Source organism: Tachyglossus aculeatus, chromosome 9 (assembly GCF_015852505.1).
Source record: "Tachyglossus aculeatus isolate mTacAcu1 chromosome 9, mTacAcu1.pri, whole genome shotgun sequence".
In the NCBI taxonomy this organism is placed as follows: Eukaryota; Metazoa; Chordata; class Mammalia; order Monotremata; family Tachyglossidae; genus Tachyglossus; species Tachyglossus aculeatus.
The window spans coordinates 54,729,737-54,749,493 of NC_052074.1; the positions used below are offsets into that span (position 1 = coordinate 54,729,737).

Consider the following 19,757-nt stretch of genomic DNA (forward strand, 5'->3'; position numbering starts at 1 on the left):
TGTTGCCAACTTGTACTTCCCAAGTGCTTAGTACAGTGCTCTGCACACAGTAAGCACTCAATAAATACAACTGAATGAAATACCATAAAAAATGAATGTAGTATGAGCACCACAACAATACCTTGGCATTCACCTTCACCCGAACGGCCCAGGGCCTTTAACGACAGTAATAGTATTTGTCAAGCACTTACTTTGTGCCCAACACTGTACTAAGTGCTGAGGGTAGATATGTGTCTGACTGGTTCCTGACAGAAAGTAATTTCACATCTTTCAGCACTGTCTCTGGAAAACTTTTGGGCTATAAAACTTCCAGGTGATCCTACCCCTTCCTCTTTTGTGTTTCCTATAGCACCAGACCCGCCTCCCCACGATTCTGGGCTGGCTGCTCTCTGGGGCTCGCTCACACGGTCCTTGAAGTTACTAACAACGGCTGTCCGGAGACCACTGTGCCGTGTTTTGGGTCCTTACCTAGAGAAGATGAAAACCAATGCCAAAGTCCTGGGTGACAAAGAGCAGATGGCTTCTCCCTCTCCTTCTAATCTTCCTCTACCTCCTCCATAAGCAAACATTCACACCGTCCTAAGTCTGAGCAGCCCTGTGGCAGGTTTGGAAAGTGCCTACAGAACATTAATGAGTGGAAGAGTCCTAGTTTTTAATGTATACATTATTAAGGTGTACAGAATTGAACTTGCTTTGTTTGGAGACACAGTACATAATTCAGGCAGCAGAAAGTTCAGGAATGGCATTCTCGGGCCTGTCTGGAAACAACTGCAATGGTTTCTGGAACTTGCTTTGTACCCAAACACGATGCATTTTCACTTGTCGTTTCCTGTTGACTTGCAAACGTCGATCAACTAGATTTTGTACTTCGTCTAACCCAGCCAGCGAGAACATACTATGGACTTCCCCTGTGGCACAAAATGAAAAACAAGTTTCATCACCTGTGATTATGGAAAGAAACAGAGTTAAACACTGTCAGCTCATTTAACCATCTAGATTTTCCTCATAGCAAGATTATAGAGGCACTGCCCTGAGAAAACATTTATACATTTTGTCTGCTACAAGATTCAGAATATAGACTTTTCAATAATGTAAGACTCTTTTTTAATAAAAAGTTTGCTTTAGGAACTCTGTTAAGAATAGCTTTTCTTGGTTTTGCCAGATGTCCTATGCAGGGCTGTGAGTTGTGTCACAATCATGGGAGGTGCTATGGTGGTCTCAACTTCTAACCTTCCTGGTTAGATATTTATATTTCAGTTCAATCAAATCAGTAATATTTATGCTTATTTTGCGCAGAGCATTGTCCTGAATGCTTGAGAGAGTACAACAGAGTCAGTAGACACAATCCCTGTCTTAGGGGTTTACCATCTAGCAGGGAGACAGACACTAAAATAAATCACAAATAGGGGGATGCAACAGAGTTTAAAAATCTGTACATACGTGCTATCAGTGGGAGAGGCAGAGGGAGTGAGTGCCCAATTGCTTAGGTGGCACACAAATATTTTATGTCAAAATGAAGAGGTGGGGTTGTTTACTGGAAAGAGGATGGGGACAAGATGGTAATCCCAAAATTTGCTGAAAGTCAGTAGTGTGACCATTGGCAGACCTCATAATCTGAGTCTCAGTTGACTCATTTATAAAATGAGGGATTACAATGCTTCTTCCTCCCTTCCTCCCAGAGATGTTGTGAGGACAAATGAGAAAATGGTTATGAAAGCGCTCGGAAAATAGAGGAGCTATATAAATCCTAGATTTCATGTTTATAATTATCATTGTGATTTTCTTCTCCTTCTCTCCAAGTGTGCCATTCAGTTTTCTGCCTAAACAGACAAACTATGCATTTTGACCGCAGGAATATATTATTTCGTATCTCTAAAGCAGATATGTGCAACAAATAAGCAAATTGCTATAGGACAGAATTTTATATTTTTAATTCCTGAATGTCCTTCTCACTGCCTCTTTACCAATAGTCTAGTGAATGAATAGCACTATTCTTATTTCTTCTAGCTTGGAAAAACTTCAATTCAGTAAACCCAGGATCTCTTGTGGAAAAGCAATGCATCTTGATAGCAGCTTATGAGCAAACTCTCAGGAGTTTAACAATAATGCAATGATATCAATAAGTACAAATTAACACCATATCCTTTTACAATTTTTAATGCCTGGCAGCTATCAACAAATGTCAGTAACTGATAATATATAAAACATTAGCCTTTCTCTTTTTGCTTCAATTTTTACCAGTAGTTATTCCAACATTTAGAAACTTTACCTTCTGCAAAGAAACCCTCTTTCAACTATGCCACAATATATCTTTCTTCCCCAAAACTGGGTATCTATCAAACAATCATTCATGTTTATCAAATGCTTGAGTACGAAGCAACATACTGAGTGCTTGGGAGGAAACCACAGAAGCAAGACGCACGTTCCCAAACAAAATGTGTCAACTCAAAGAAGAGAAGAAACATTAGGAAACTCATTGTACTTCCATGTGTAACACTAGGAAATTCCAACTCAATTGTATTGCCAGTTTTTATCAAATGACGAAATTTAAATCCAAGTTTCAAAACTGGGCATATACTAAAAAAAAAAAAGTTACAAATTCAGATGTTAAGAACCCAGTGTCAATCAATAAAATTATTATACCAAAAAAGCAACAGGCCAGTACAAGTCCACTCACTGGTCTGCCTCTTCTTCTCTAAGCCCCAAGCCTCATGGATTCCCTGTCGGATTTATTTTTGTCATCAAGAACATTAGAAATGAATCACAACTAAGGACAATCTGTTCGAGTGTGACCTGTTTTAGCCCAACCCAATGACCATAACTGCAGATTGATTCCAAGTGACTGGAGAGGGCACCCAGTTGACCGGGACCTGTTTCCTATATACACGGCTCTTAAAGATGCCAATCGATGAGAAGGACCTGAACTCAATTGTTGGCAGCTGGGTTTCATAACTGGAGCCACAACTGGAGTTTGTACCACTCGATGTGAGTGTGCTGCAGCAAAACCTGATTCGGTTTGTGATTTGGAAGCTTGAGCTTGTGGGTGATTTATTGCACCAGTGGACTTTTAGTGTAGGCAAAGCTAAACATTTACATTCTTATTTTTGACACAGAATAGATATGTTACCACTAAATTGAGAAAAGTCCTCCAGTAACTGTGAAGGACAATTTTGTTTTTGTTGGGGTTTTTTTTAGCATCCATATTGGCAATAACAAAGTGCGTTTTTAAGAAAGGAAAATGGAAAAGTCACGTTGAGACAAAAAAAAACCCTCTTTTTCCTGACTCAATCAGTCAATAATTCTTTTCAGGTATGGGCTAACAGCCTCACTAATGGAAGGACTCACCCCATTCTTTGGCAAATAACACCTTTTGGGCTACTATGAAAGTGATATTAACTTGCTTTCCTACCCCATTCCCCCCCGTATCACTTTGAACCAACATTACCTTCAGCCATGACCTATGTAGGGGTTGGGGATGAGAGGAAGAAGGGACAAGGAAAAGAAATACCAGTATCTCTTTAATGGAAAATACCTAACCTGAAAATCATAAGGACAATTTTCAAGTTGCTGAGAACAACAATGGCAAAACCTGAAACCTTGCATTATTTGGTGTTCTTATTTTAAAGAATATCAAAAGTGATGGGTCACTTTCCCCTCAGATGGAGCTAAATCAAAATTTTACAGCCAAATTTTTCTTTTCTTTATTTATACCTTACCTTTCGAAAAGAAATATGCTCTGGTACCATTCCCTCGCACATAAAAGTTTTCAGACAAACAGCACCCTAAAAATAAAATTGTGAAAAGAGAATCCAATATTCCTTTGTGGAAAGTACAAGGTGAAGAGTAAACTATAGGTAAGGAGCTCTTCAAAAGATAAATACTGTAATGTTCAGAGAAAAACAAAGAAAAATACCTTTTTTAAAGCGAAGTTGAGTTTGATCATATCTCCCGTAATCTCGAAATAACACCATTCCCCCGGGTTTCAGTAACTTTGATAGTCTGTTTACAACACCTTGCATCCTTTGAAAACAAAACATGATACTCCAACCACCTAAGTCTTTCCTTGTGTGCCAGGTATAATCATGGTCTTTCGAGATCACAGCTAAAAGAGTCTGTCCTCAAATTCATTAAAAGGCCACCCATACAACAAACAAAACCAGAAGTGAGAACATAAAATGTTTGCTGAAGTGAAAGGGACACAAGTATGTTCAATAACCAAACTTAAAAGGAATGCCTACGATGACAAGGAAATTTAGCATCAAAAAGGACCACCCATTTTTTTATCGCAGAAAAGGTTTTCTATATAATGGGAAAGGAAGTTGTATTAAATAAAGAAATTCTTTCCAACAATCATGAAAAACTGAGGTGATTTGACTGCAGAAAGGGAATAAATCTATGGAAGGCCTTTGGTTCTTACATTCACTCTCTATTAGAGGGTTATTTCCTGCCTTATTTGTCTCCAGAGACATTAGTAGGTGTTTTAAAAAATGTGACATTATTAATACTGGGGGGTAATCATAAATGAAATTTAAATTAGTCACAGAACTACAAATAAAAATCCAGTCATCCTCTTCCGCCTTCCTCCCCACAAAAACCCTTTCACCCCACCCCCAACTCCCAGTATACCACTCAGCCTTAGAGCTAGCTCTGGGAGTGTGGCTTGGAGAAAACAAGAGATGGGTAGACAGGCAAATCATTTTTTTGAAATGCTATTTGTTAAGCACTTACTATGTTGCCAGGCACTGTACTAAGCACTGGGGTAGATACAAAGTTAATGATGTTGGACACAGTCCATGTTCCACATGGGGCTCACAGTCTTAATCCCCATTTTACAGAGGAGGTGACTGAGGCCCAGAGAAGTGAATAGACTTGCCCGAGGTCAAACAGCAGACAAGTGGCAGAGCCAGGATTAGAAGCTAGGTCCTTCTGACTTCCAAGCCCATGCTCTATCCACCAGGCCATGCTACTTCTCTTTCTTGTTTTCAACCATGGTTGCATGTCCATATCTTTTAACTCCAAAGGCTCCAGGCATGGAATTGGGACCACTTGTTTAGGCCTGTGAAGTGAATAGGAAGATAGTACCCCCACCTCCACCTCCTTCCGGGCAGTTGCTTCCATGACCCACTCAAGCTGTCACTCTGTGAGCTTCTCTTTGACCCCTGGTTCCCCAATCTACTTCTTGCTTGAGATGTTTCCGGCAGGAAGGTGAGAGGTTAATGAGACACCAAAAATAATTCCTTTTTTTTTTTTTTTTTTTTTTACAGGGGAATGTCAGTAAAATTCAATGTCTAACTGTAAAACAGTAGGTTTTTTTTGGGTGACATCTGCCTAAACTGACACTTTGACATTCAATCCAAATCATAAAACCCATCATTGAAATAAAAGTAATTTCAAATATTCATTCCTAGCTCCTATCTAGAATTTAAACATTTCCTGCTTATCACCAATAATGAAAAAGTCTCCCTTTCCACCCACTTGCCTCATCTTTTGACTATTTAGACTACTAGTCAAATTCCACGGATGGGCTCATCCAATTGGCAACTGAAATAATGACACAACTGAAGAATTACTGGAAAGAAAAGTTCCTTAGAAATTATGATGCAACGGCTGTATCCACGGAACCAAGCTGATCTCTCAATCTCCATCCTAAGCCTGTAAACTCATGTACATGTCCATCATTTTCTTTTTAGACCTTGCTTGGACTGATACCCATGATCTGTTAGCAAGCCCTTTCACATTCAATAGTCAGAGCGCTCATCGCGGAATAAACAGGAAGAACTAATGGAGCTGGGAAGGGATAGAGTTGCTTATTGCCAAAATCAAACGCACAAGGAATTCAGTATTTTGGAAAGGGCACACAATCATCCAACACAAAGTGACTCATACTGGATATGTTTCCAGAGCATGCAGGAAGAGAATGGGAGTCCTTGTTTCATAGATGTCTTAAGAAAGCACAACTATTGATACTTCCCACCCATTTATCTCGGTACCCGTAACATGTCAAGATTCTGAGAAAGGGACAAAGACATGTAATCGGTAAGCCTGAATTTGAATATATCTTCCATGTGCTTTTTACTAGCGAGAAGCCCATTTTACCACACACAGGAAACCTAACCCCTCAAAAAATTACAATAAATTTAGTTATATATTTTCTAATGAGGATGATAAGGCATCAAGAAGACCTGGAGAATAATCTGATGAATCCACACAATCCTTAGGCCTGTAGTGGATTGAGAATTCCAAGCCTGGACCTTCAATGAAACCATGTGATTCAGCAGCCTGACTCTTTATCTCGGGTACTAAATCAAGAATGTTTGTTTCTGATCACTAAGTACAATTTCCCCCCTTGGGAGTCTATTAGGCTGTTTCTGAATTGGTAATTTCCTTGAAGCACTGTCACTTTTAATAGGTATGTGTCTTGCCAGAATATGCTCACTTCATTTTGACGGTGACAGAAAGCACACTAATGAAGTAGTTTGACCAGCTTCTTTCTAAAATTCTGAAAAGAAGAAAAACTGCATTTTAAATGCTCTATATTATACATAATGTAGCTTGCTAAATAATAAATTCAAGAATTGTCATTTCGCTTTGATATGCCTGAAAACCGCTGGTGATAAAAGAGCTTTAACACACTGCTTTGCCCTTTAGTCTTCATTTACCTGTCAGGATGAATAGAAGAGAGCACAAAGACTAGGAGAATGACATCCAGGATCCCATCTGGAAAAGGATAGGGTAAACCATCATCACATACATCGTGAACAAAGGCAGAACACTGGGCTGGACTGTAGGACGAGTGTGACTGTCATAAGGAAGAATTGGGAAAAAAGGGAAAGATACCAAAGTAGTTAGGAGACCTGAGATTTTAAAAATAAGGTTTAATCTTTTCCGCCTGCAGTGCTTTTTTTCCTCTGAGAATTCAAAGCACTTGATTTTCAGTCTAGTCTTCCAGCAATTAGTTCCCATGACTTGTACCCAAATATGCAAAATAGTAGTTGACGATTCCATTTTGCAGCCCAATATGTCAGCTAAAGCCAGCCATGATTCAATTCTTCTTTACTTTTAAAAGACGATCAAATAGCAGGATTATGCCTTTATGCATTTAAAACAATATTCACAGAAACAATGAAAACTCAGTTCACTCTCTTACAAATATCATACTCCTTCGACACACGCAAATCCTAAGAATCAGGGGCTACCTGATTCTATAAAAAGAAGATGGAGGGTACCTTTATCAGCTCCACTGCTCCAGAAGCAAAGTCACAACAGTAAAGAAAGGTCCCTGGGGTTTTGCTATAAAGACAAGAGGAATATTATAATTAAGCTGCTGTAGTAATAATGCTCAAACTGAAAAGAGGAAAACGAGCCCCACCTGCATAGCAATTTAAGAACACAAGAAATGCCAATATTAAATCAGGCAAACGGTCCATCCAAGTGGATATTATATCTCCGACAGTGGTACGGGATGTTTGGAGGATCCATATAATGCTCGTATCCTTGCATCCATCTTAATGCTTAAGGATGAACAATACCACACCTCTAACCATTCTCTTTATATTCCCAACTTTCCCACTAATAAAGAATCTAATAAACCTTGGAGGCTCATAGCTTCCATTACAAATATATGAAAGACTGCTTCTCACATATTTTGGAGAAAGTGTCAACTGAATTATATAGGACGACACAGGGCAGTTGCCATAAGCAAACAGATTTCAAGTTTCTGTTCTTATGAAACTTTGGCCCCAAGAGGTCCTAAGTATAGAAATACTATATCCAATTTGATTATCTTGTATCTAACCCAGAGCTTAACATCTAGTAAGCACTTAATATACCATAATTACTATTACACATCCTTCAAAACGCATAGTGCGCACGGAACTGCGGAGGGTGGAGGGAGAGGACAGGGCACATACTAGAGGTCAATCAATCAGTCGCATTTAGTGCTTACTATGTGCAGGGCACTGCACTTAGCGCTTGGGAGAGTACAACACAAAAATAAAACAGACACTCCCTGCCCACAGTGAGCTTACAGTCTAGAAGGTGATTCTATTGTGGGCATGGCTGGCACGACTCCTCTTCTCCACCAACATATCTCTGTAACATCTCTAAAGAAAGGTGCATTTGAGTGGCAGCACAAGAAGTACCTACTCAATGAATTCTTTCCCAGAAACAGACAGAAACCCTCTGATGGTGGAGCATAAGAAAGGGGCAGACGAACGGGGAAGGTGCGTAGAAACATCCTTGAAAACATGGACAGAAGAATAGGGACAAATGAAGTTTTTCCAGACTATGAGTTATAGTTCCTTGGAAATGGGATAAGGCACAGAGCTTATGAGTAGAATGGCGTAGTGGATAGACCATGGCCCTGGGAGTCAGAAGGTCATACGTTCCAATCCTGGCTCTGCCACTTACCTGTTGTGTGGCCTCAGGCAAGTTAGTTAATAATAATGACGGCATTTGTTAAGCGTTTACTATGTGCAAAGCACTGTTCTAAGCGCTGGGGTGGATACAAGGTGATCACGTTGGCCCACGTGGGGCTCCAAGTCTTAATTCCTATTTTACAGATGAGGTAACTGAGGCACAGAGAAGTTAAGTGACTTGCCCAAGGTCACACAGCAGGCACGTGGAGGAGCCGGAATTACAACCCATGATCTCTGACTCCCAAGCCCGTGCTCCTTCCATTGAGCCACACTGCTTCTCTATCTTCTCTGTGCTTCAGTTACCTCATCTGTAAAATGGGGATTAAGAGTGCGGGTAGAGATTATCTCCCTCTATTGCTGTATTATACTTTCCCAAGCACTAAGTACAGTGCTCTGCACACAGTAAGATCTCAATAAATACGACTGAACAAATGAGTGTGATCCCATGTGGGAAAGAGATTGTGTCCAACCTGCTTTGCTTGTATCCACCCCAGTGCTTAATACAATGCCTGGCACATAAATTGACCAGATCTTCTGACACAGTCAGCTTGGGTTTGGTATACAGATAATGGATGATAGAGAAATTATTTCTGTGGGAAGGCTAATCGCATTAACTCAGCCCATTTGGTAGAATCCCCTTTTAACTTGAGGCAGTATATACAGGCATGAATTTCATCAATCTCATGTTGTAACTAATTACCACTTTAAGATAGTCTCTCTAGAGAAGGTAAAAATCTTTGTCTGGGAATCAAGAGAATTTATTTCGCTTTTTCACTTTCTGTCTCAACAGCTGTATAGACTGGCTGCCACTCAGGCAGGTGGCTGGCAAAGTGCTGGACAAGACAGGGTGAGTGCTTCATGTGCAGCCTTCACCCTCAACCCGGGGCACTATAAAAGCCCGGAAGGCACTTATTCTAGCAGATCCAGGGGACCTGCAGGCCAATGAGACCCTCCACGGCCTCAGCAATTCACACCGCTGGTAGAAGCCGACTTGCGGGCCACATTCCTGGAGCCCAGCTCCTCCCTCCTCAAAGGAAGCAGGGTCATCATGGACCTACTAGAACCAGTCCACCTCAAGGACTCTATTTTTGAAGAGAATCTGGACAAGAACAGGTCCTTAGGCCCCATACAATCATTTTGCCATGCCAAATGGCCCCAGTGATGCTACTTTTGCATACAGTGAGAGATATAGAGTGTTAAGATGGGATGGCACACAGTAAGCGCTCAATAAATACGATTGATGATGATGACTTCAGCAGGTGGGACAGGGCTAGCCACAGTACCGACTGCTTCTCTGATTTGATTTTAGCACTTAACCCTGGCCTTGCCTGACCTGGATTCTTATTGTTTGGTCTTTCCTTATGTTCATTCATTCAATCGTATTTACTGAGCGCTTACTGTGTGCAGAGCACTGTACTAAGCGCTTGGGAAGTACAAGTTGGCAACATATAGAGACGGTCCCTACCCAACAGTGGGCTCACAGTCTATGTGTCTGCCACCAGTCTCTTTCCCCTTTAAATTGTGAGCCCCTTAAGATCCGGCACCTCTGTCAAACTCTCACCTGCACAGTACTTTGCACAAAGGAAGTGCTTAATAAATATAGTGCTACTCTTACGGAGAAAGGAAAGATGGCAGCAGACTTCCAACACTGGAGGATCAGTCAGATGTAATCCAGATCTTGGATAAAATCTTCCAAGTTCAAAATTACTGCCTGACATTCCACTTCAGTTTGATTCACTAAACGTTAAAGACAATTTGATATTTCCACTGTGCTACGGTAATTCTCTTACATACTACATGGGAAATGTAGAGGCAGAAAATAAATATTTTCAGACACTGAGAATTGGATTAAAACAAAGAATGTCTCCTTCAGACCAAATAGGAAATCCATCCACAAATATGCATTTAGCAAAACCTCACTCAGGCTCCAGTTACACACCTACATATTTTTGGATGATGAATACGATGTTCACTTATTATACACCCGGCCTGCAGCCCCAGGGATTTGAATTCAATCTAAGATCTGTCTGAATAAGTTAAAGTATGATGAATAGTTTCTTGGTTATAAAAAGCTTCACATACAAGTTGGCTATGATTATTTTCCTTGTGCACTTGTACATTTTCCTGTACTTTATTCCAATATGTAGCCTTCCTTTTAGTTAGGTGGCTGGCTCTTCTTTCTGTGAAACACAAGTAGCAGGTTGGAGAGTCTCTGTGGCTTCGCAGGTTTTTGAAGTTCATTCAATGGATAGTCATTCATTCCCCACAAGCTGCATGGGAGAGTCCCGCATTCTGGCCCAGTCAGCTTGATTTCAATTCTGGTCTTGGATTTGAGGAGGGAGGGTGTTTCAGGCTAAAGGCAGGAATTGGGCTAGGGGTCGGTGGCAAGACAGGTGAGATTAAGGCACAATAAGAAGGTTAGCACTAGAGGAACGAAGTGTGTGGGCTGTGTTATACAAGGAGAGAAGTGAGGTGAGATAAGAGGGGGCAAGGAGGTGGAGTGCTTTAAAGCCAATGGTGAGGAGCTTTTGTTTGAGGTGGAAATGGATGGGCAACTATTGGAGATTTTTGAGGAGTGGGTGACATATTCTGAACAATTTTGGGCAGCAGAGTGAAGTATGGATTGGAGTAGGGAAAGAGAGAAGGCTGGGAGGTCAGCAAGGAGGCTGATGCAGTAATCCAGGCAGGATAGGATAAGTGACTGTATTAACGTGGTAGCTGTTTGGATGGAGATGAAAGGGTGGATTTTAACAATGTTGTGAAGGTGGGACCGACAAGCTTTAGTGATGGATTGATTATGTGGGTTGAATGACAGAGAGGAGTCAAGGCTAACACCAAGGTTACGGGCTTGTGAGACAGGAAGGATGGTGGTACATTCTACAGTGATGGGAAAATCAGGGGGGGGACAGGGTTTGGGTGGGAAGATAGGGAGCTCTGTTTTGGATATGTTAAGTTCGAGGTGATGGGAGGACATCCAAGCTCACATTCTTCATTTCTCCCAAACTAACCTTCTAACATTACCCAACACTTTTAGCTCTCTCAGTGCTGATCCTTTGCATAGCTATGTCCATTTCACAGGAGAAAAATTGGGGACAAGGAGATTAAGAGAATAACGGGACAGGAGTGCATGAGGAGGGGACATGAGTAGAGAGAGAGACAAAGGAAAGAAATAGGGAATGGGAAAATCTCTCTCAATCGATCAATGGCATTTATTGGGTGCTTATTATGTACAGAGCACTGTACTAAGCACTTGGGAGAGTACAATACAACAGAATTAACAGACACAGTCCCCACCCTTACTGAGCTTGTGAAGACTGGGGATTTATGCTACACTACTGTAGGAGAAAGCATGTCTTAACCAGCATCGCCAGCACACAAACAACAAATTCTTCCAAATCGTATCATACTACCCAGTAAGGTACATGTTGCTGAAATAATATTTCCTAATTCAATAATAGCCTACCTAATTTGTGATGTGATTGAGATGTTTTTCATATATCTTACGTATTTAAAAGTTATTTTAAAGAAAGGGTTGACTACTTACTTTAGAATATTGAGAATTGGAAAAACACTATTTCCAGCCCCACAGCCCACCTAGAAACAAAAGGATGAACAAAAATCAGAATATAAAACCACGGTTCTTAATATCAACAATGGCAGTATATTTGAGAAAGGCCTAGACCCACACTGGCTTGTGAGCTAGGCAACATACGTGATATTCATGCCAGTTTCTTATTCCCTAAGGGGCAGCAACTGCCTCACTCTAAGTTCTCCTACAAGTTTAGAAGTAATTCCTTGGTCACAGGCATCATATTGCACATACTATACTTTTGATATCCGTCTATACATTGTATAGGCTAGTTCTACAGCCATCAGCCATTATAATGCTCTTCTTTTGCAATAGTGCTACTGGACTTTTGCAATAATGCTACTGAATTTTCATGTCATTGAATATGGTACCTTTAAGTGCTTATTTTGTGCCAAATACTGTGCTACGCATTGGGGTAGATACAAGATATTCAAGGTTGGACATAGTCTCTGTCCCTCGTGGGGCTCACAGTCTGAGGGAGAACAGATACTTAGTCCCCATTTTACAGATTAGGAAAAATTAAGGAACTTGCCCACGGTCACACGGCAGGCCAATGACTGAGCAAGTCCATGCCCACATTTCTTACAAAGCTCTCTCACTAACAGTTTCAAAGTTTACTATAGCTGAATCTCCTAAGCTTCCTCTCCACCTCAACTAACTTGAGGAAGTGGATTAAAGTTCATTTCAATTTAGCATTAGATAGTGGCAACTCTCCAACAAGCTTGCACAGGTGCCTTTTGGTTGAATAAGATCTTTATTATGGTATTTGTTAAGCACTTACCATGTGCCAGGCACTGTACTAAGCTCTAGGGTAGACACAAGCTAACCAGGTTGGACTCGGTCCCTGTCCCACATGGGGCTCACAGTCTTAATCCCCATTTTACAGAGGAGGTAACTGAGGCACATAGAAGTTTAGTTACTTATTCAAGGTCACGGAGAAGACAAGTGGTAGAGCCGGGATTATAACCCAGGTCTTTCTGACTTTGAGGCCCTTGCTCTAACCACTAGGCCATTCTACTGCTCAAGATTGCGAACAATAACACTGACAATGAAGTATTTACATATGTACACCTAAAACACTGACTCAAAATGTTTCTATTATCTACATGTAGTACAGTCATTTCACTTTTATTCACCTAAACTACATTTATACTGTTTTGGTCAGTTTGGGGGATATTGGGAATGCACTGATCCATTTTACTTACACTGACAGTTAAGTATTTACATATGTACACATAAAACACTGACTCAAAATGTTTCTATTATCTACATGTAGTACAGTCATTTCACTTTTATTCACCTAAACTACATTTATACTGTTTTGGTCAGTTTGGGGGATATTGGGAATGCACTGATCCATTTTACTTTTTTCGTATGGGGAGCTCTACTTCATTTAGTGCTCTTTTGCTTGGTACTCTATTTCCACTGGACCAATTAAAAGCACTAAGAGTAATATAATAGTACCCCTGTTTCTTTACTATGTTGGGTCCAAAACTTCCAGTGGCACTTAAAATTCTTCTACACATGTAAATGATCAAATAATGCAGTATATACAATTTAAATCAATTTGATGTTTTATATGCCATCATTTAAGGTTCATTACCTCCAATATTCTGAAAGTGGCACTGCTACCAGGGAATAACCCAGTCTTCACATTCTCTTTTCTATTCTCTTCAGCATTCTGGAAGGCACCAACAGATCCCGCTTTGCTACGGCTGTGAACAACACCATCACCAGACACAATCTTGCAAGAATTTCTCTCTTCTATAGGTATAGCTGGGGACGGCACTTTCAAGAAATAGTCTGCACCATTGTTTTTTATATGATCCCAAGGAATTTCTTCCTCCTTCTTTTCAATTTGGTGCTCAGTTGGAATAATTTCCGGAAACTCCCGAACTAGCCAATTACGATCCTTGAAAAACTTATTTTTATGAGTCTTGTAAAACTCATTCCAATATTTACTGGCTTCATTCTCATATTTGACTAAAATGAAAAAGGAAGAAAAAATATTTTAAATTAAAACTTTCTTCTCCATAGAAGTTTAAAATTTCCATAGTAAAAGGCTGAACCTTTCAATATTCTGTACTTAAATTCCCACCCAATTGTTCTTTTTTTTTTTACTATACAATCAATCAATTAATGGTATTAAGTGAGCACTTACTATGTGCAGAGCATTGCATTAAGTGCTTGGGAGAGTTCAATACAACAGAGTTGGCAGACATGTTCCCTGCACACAATGAGCTTGGAGTCCAGAGTGGGAGACAGACATTAATATAAAAAAACAATTTATAATACATAATTTAGAACTATTGTATCATATTGCTTTATTAATAATCACCTCTGACATTTAAACACCAGAAGTAACATTTTCCATTAATCTTCAAACACATGATGAGCATAACACCATACTGACTGTAAAATATCTTTAACTTTCTCAAATTCCAGATGCATTTTTGTTGACCTATGTCTAAAAATTTAAATGGGGAAATAAAAAAAAGGGAAGCTAAGGGGAAGAGGGAGTGAAGAAGAAAAAAATTCAGAGAAAAGAGATTCCCCCACGTTCTTTTAATTTCCCTGTTGCTGACATTTTCATCTTCATGATACTATAACTTGGCCTCCAACCATTTAACACACAGCAGTCCTTTTTCATCAATGCTCCATCTTAAATGATAAGTGATACCAAATACTCTTCTCTGTTTCTAAGGGTGGAAAACAGAGATTCTACAAAATAATGCTAAAGTTCAACTCCAACGGAAACTTCTTCACCTCAACACTGAGCAATCTGAATCTTCCTTTGTTTCCTCAGGTATGCGGAGAACTCTGTCAGCAGTTCTTCAAAAGGCAAAAAAACTGTAGCCAGTAGACTTGTTTTTCTAAAAATATATTATGTATTGTATTACATTGCTTCCAATTTGGGATTTTGGAGATGTGCAAAGAAAATGGATGCAGTGATGGGCTGGAGGTAACAGTAGGAAGCAGCATAGCCTAGTGGAAACAGCACTGGCTTGGGAGTCAGAGGACCGGGAATCTAATCCCGGCTCCACAACTAGTCTGCAGTGTGACCAAGGGTAAGCCACTTCACTTCTCTGTGCCTCAGTTACCACATCTGCAAAATGGGAATTAAGACTGTGGCCTCCTCCTTCCCCCAATGTGTGACATGGACTGTGTCCAATCTGATTAGCTTGTGTCTATACCCTTACTTATACCTTGCCTGGCAGGTAGTAAGTGCTTAACACCATGAAAAAAACAGCATTATAAGTCAACTTGAGGTAAGAATGAATTCTTAAAAGTTCATGCTGAAAAGCCATAATCAGAGCGTACCGAATAATAACCAAATGCAATACCACACTCCCTGAAAACCCCAAGATTTTCCAGATAATTACAAGTGTGGACAAATGGAAAGATGTACACATATCGCTTTAGTTCAAATTTCCAAAATCAACTCTCAATTTCTGAACCACTCAAACAAAAATTAAAAGAAAATGCTACCCTGGAACTCAATAACATTACTAATTAAAACCCCCTAAAATAATCATTTTAGATCTGCATTTCCCGCTCTTTCCCTAAATTATGAAATCTTACATTGAAATTAACATTCTATTGTGACATGAATCACCACGAACAATTTTAAGTTTATTGCCCTTTGCAGCCATCTTTTCAGATAATATAGTACAAAAAAGGCACCTCAAATCAAATTAATGAAAATAGATAAAACTAAAAACACAATTCACTCAAATTGCGATGAGGTATAAAATGGAGATGATGACATGGAGGCAACAGAAATATATATTTAAAAAAATTTTTCAAGCAAACCAAGTTGAGAATGAAGCCACAGTCAGTATAGTCTGGTGGTTCTCAAAACTTTTTTTTCATTTCAAGTCTAGTAAGTGTGCCCACATCACGTTCTGTCAACAAATCCATCCCTAAAACAGGCAATGTTACAGAATGGGAGGGAAGGACACAGAAAAGGGACCCTACTCTAATTACAGGGCCTGAAGTTTGCCTATCCACAACAATCAATCGTATTTATTGACTGTTGTATCCACAACAGGCATTCAGAGCTAGGTTAGGGACACAATTAAGGAACCTTCTGGAACTACCCTGAGGCTCCAGTCTGTATGTCTCAATCCCCAGATTCTGAAACTGTGGTATAAGTCTTCAACCCTCAAAACCACCCACCTTCTCTTTTTTGGGTGTAAGATTACATGGCTCTTTGCCCACTGAGTGCTCTAGCTTCTAGATCTTGTAGTTGTCTTCAACAGCCTTGAGTAAAGTCTTAGCAGACAGATGTATACTGCATTGTCCTAGGCATTTAGAAGAGTTGAACAAAACAACATTCTCCCTGCATCCAAGAGCATACATTCTCTTGAAATCTTCGTTGGGTAGCAGGGAACAGGATGATAACATGTCCATCAAAGTGTCAAAGTGATATTTGGAGTGGGAGCAGGTTGGAGTTTGGAATCAGGAGGGGGTTAGAAAGTGAGGCTTTTTTCAGTTGTGCTCCCTTCCAAATATTCATTATGCTGCAAATTAAGTTGTCAATCCCCATTTTAATGCTAAGATAACTGAGGCACAGAGAAGCCCATGGTCACACAGCAGACGAACGGCAGAGCTGGGATTAGGATCCAGGTCCTCTAACTCCCCAGCCCATGCTCTTTCCACTAGGCCGTAATGCTTTTCTGTGAAATTTATATGTAATGAAAGTTACATGAAATTTGGGATCTCTCCCATCAAAACTCCACTGGTCTTCTATAAAGCCTTCTGATTCCTCAGATGATGATGATGATCATTATTATCCTTAGGGCAACAATGGTGATATCTGTACAGCTCATAATTTAGTTCCCTGAATCTGATGGAATACAGCATTAAACAGGATGTGGTGACTTGGAAGTGTGAATTTTCCCTTCCCATCAGTGGGCAACTTATTTTCAACCGGAGGGTTACTCATTTATTAGTTTGAGCCAATAAGGGATTAGAGAAACTAGTTTGAAGAAACCTGACCTTCCCACATTCTTGACAGTCTGATCTCCTGAGCAGGTGTGCTAATGCTGTTAGGAACTTCCTTGGAATAGCATGGCTGTTTGCCCTATTCTGGTTATAGCCTCCCTCAAGCCCGTGTGTGCTAATGACAGAGAAAGGGATGTGGTAATCCACTCTAACCGCCACAGGATAAAACGACTTTTCATTTATTCACTTATGAAATCAAAGATTCGTGCAGTTAAGAAGGGACATGACACATTCTAGCCAATTTTAAATATTCATCCTGAATCACATTGAATATCATAAACAAGAAATTCTATTAAATCATCTGGGTCTCTCTGACATACATATGATATGATTAATATGAATTATGAAAATTTATTCTAAGTTGCTATGTAACAAAAAGCAATTTAAGGTTATTTTTGCACACTGATTACGCAAATAACTGAACTCTCAAAGTTGGGAATTTCAATGTGTCTAGAGATCACTGATACGGTTTCCTGACTAATGAAAGGACTCTTAAAGAAAACTGTAAGTCTAAACTTTAATATTTGAAAGTGCACTGCATGCACTTTAAAGCAGCCTTGTCCACAAGTACCAAAGCTTTACTATGCCACTCTTTACTACCTACCTGTCATAAATGATCATTCACTCTAGGGAACAGTCCCTATCTGCAAGGCTGGTTTGAAGCAGAGTAGCTGAATTGTGGCTGAAAACCTTAGAAAATACCCACATTTATTATTATTATTACTTTTATTATTATTATTATATTCATTGAGTACTTACTATGTGTCAAGCACTACTTTAACCACTGGGTTAGATATAAGTTAATCAAATTGGACACAAGGGAAGCAAAGACAAGGCAAATGCTGCCCTTGGGAGAGGGGTAGATAGCACATCTCTACCCTCTAGAAAACCCCGGTATTGGGGAAGGGAAAGAAAACAGTGGGACCAGCAACAGAGGTGCAGTGTTGTTGCCACCTCCAACCCAACCCCACTGCCCTTACAGCTGCTTAGCTGGGGAGTAATGCCCCCTCCAAAAGAAAAAACCAAACAAAAAAAACCCAGAGTCAGCTTAGGAGATGAGAAGATAGGTATTTGTGTAATGAAATGGATGAAGAGGCAGATGCAGAACATGGATACACCTATGATCAAAAGCACTAAATGGTATAGTGGGAAAGACATGCAAGTAGAGACACAAGAAGAGAAAACATACACACAGATGTCTTGTTTAGGGCAGGAGAGACATTTTCCAAGGAAAGAATAGTATGGATTTTCCACAAATTGCCAAGAATATTTTTCTCAACTCTTCTCAGGAAAGGAACCTCTTTCCCAAAAAGGAACATAATCCATTGATCAATCGTATTTATTGAACACTTACTGTGTTCAGAGCACTGTACTAAGCCCTTGGGATATTACAGTATAACAGAGTGGGTAGACAGGCTCGCTGCCCACAAAGAGCTTACAGTCTAGAGGGGATGAAAGACATTAAAATAAATTGCAGACGTACATAAATGCTGCGGGGCTGAGGGTAGGGTGTATAAAGGGTAGAAATCTGAATGTGAGGGTGACATAGAAGGAATAGGGAATAGAGGAAATGGGGGTTTAATCATGGAAGGCCTCTAGGAGGAGATATGATTTTAATAAGACTTTGAAGGTGAGAAGAGTCTGTCAGATATGAAAGGGGAAGGTGTTTCAAGGCAGAAGCTGATGATGATGATGGGGTGGTGGCAAGATAGAGAAAATCGAGTTACAGTGAGCAGGTTGGTGTTAGGGGAGGAAGGTGAGAGTGCTGGGTTGTAGAAGGAAATAAGCGAAGTATGGGAGAGGGCAAGGTGATTGAGTGCTTTAAAGCCAATGGTAAGCAGTTTCTGTTTGATCACAGGTGGATAGGCAATCAATTGGAGGTCCTTGAGGAGTGAGAAAACGGGTTGAAAATTTTTTTTAAAAACAACGATCTGGGCAGCAAAGTGAAGCAGGGACTAGTGTGGGAAGAGACAGGATACAGGAAGTTCAGTAAGGAGGCTGATGCAGTCGTCAGGATAGGGTAGGATAAGTACTTGGCTCAACGGCGTAGCAGTTTGGATAAGGAGGAAAAGGTGGATTTTAGTGATGCTGTGAAGGTAGAACCGACAGGATTTGGTGGCAGCCTGAATGAGAGAGATGAGCCAAGGATAATGCCTAGATACCAGGCTTGTTACGGCTTTATGGAACATACTAATAGGAAATTAGACATTTGATAATCCAGAGGCAAAAGATGGTTTGATAACTAATTTTAGACAGGGGAAGAATAATTTTTCTTTCTGTTCCCTCTCTCTTTCCCAGCCTCTTGCTTTGGCTTCAGACAATTTATTCTATTCAAGTCTTCATCTCAGCATTTTGCTTTGATTTTTTTACGGTATTTGTTAAGTGCTTACCATGTGTGAAATGCTGGGGTAGGTACAAGATAATTAGGTTGGACACTGTCCCTGTCCCACACAGTCTAAGCAGAAGGGAGAATGGGTACTGAATCCCCATTTAATGGTTGAGGAAACTGAGGCACAGAGAAGCTAAGCAACTTGCCCAAAGTTACACAGCAAGCAATTGACAGAGCCGGGATTAGAACCCAGGTCCTCCAAATCCCTGGTGCATTCTCTTTCCACTGGGCCATGCTGCTTCTCCCGCTTGCTGCTGAGAAGTCGTGAGGCTGTAGCCTGACTGTGATAGGAGAGGAAATTCCCAGAACCTCTCCTCTACCCCACACAAAAAAATGCAAAGAGCTACAACTGGGT

General features: G+C 40.3%; 1 protein-coding gene across 5 annotated transcripts in view; it reads right to left on the bottom strand.

Moving 5' to 3' along the window:
- Window positions 1–240: 240 nt before the first annotated feature.
- METTL8 (methyltransferase like 8) overlaps window positions 241–19,757 on the bottom strand; it is a 61,431-nt gene continuing 41,914 nt past the window's right edge. For 2 of the 5 annotated variants that reach the window (XM_038751873.1, XM_038751871.1), the window contains exons 4-10: window positions 13,610–13,989; window positions 11,962–12,011; window positions 7,227–7,290; window positions 6,660–6,799; window positions 3,914–4,020; window positions 3,717–3,782; window positions 632–908 (exon numbers count right to left, since the gene is read on the bottom strand). In XM_038751873.1, coding sequence (XP_038607801.1) covers window positions 718–908; window positions 3,717–3,782; window positions 3,914–4,020; window positions 6,660–6,799; window positions 7,227–7,290; window positions 11,962–12,011; window positions 13,610–13,989 — 998 coding nt within the window. In that variant the 3' untranslated portion in view covers window positions 632–717. Of the gene's footprint in view, window positions 909–3,716; window positions 3,783–3,913; window positions 4,021–6,659; window positions 6,800–7,226; window positions 7,291–11,961; window positions 12,012–13,609; window positions 13,990–19,757 lie in introns of all 5 variants that reach the window. The other 3 variants (XR_005452338.1, XM_038751874.1, XM_038751875.1) reach the window with 3 other exon arrangements.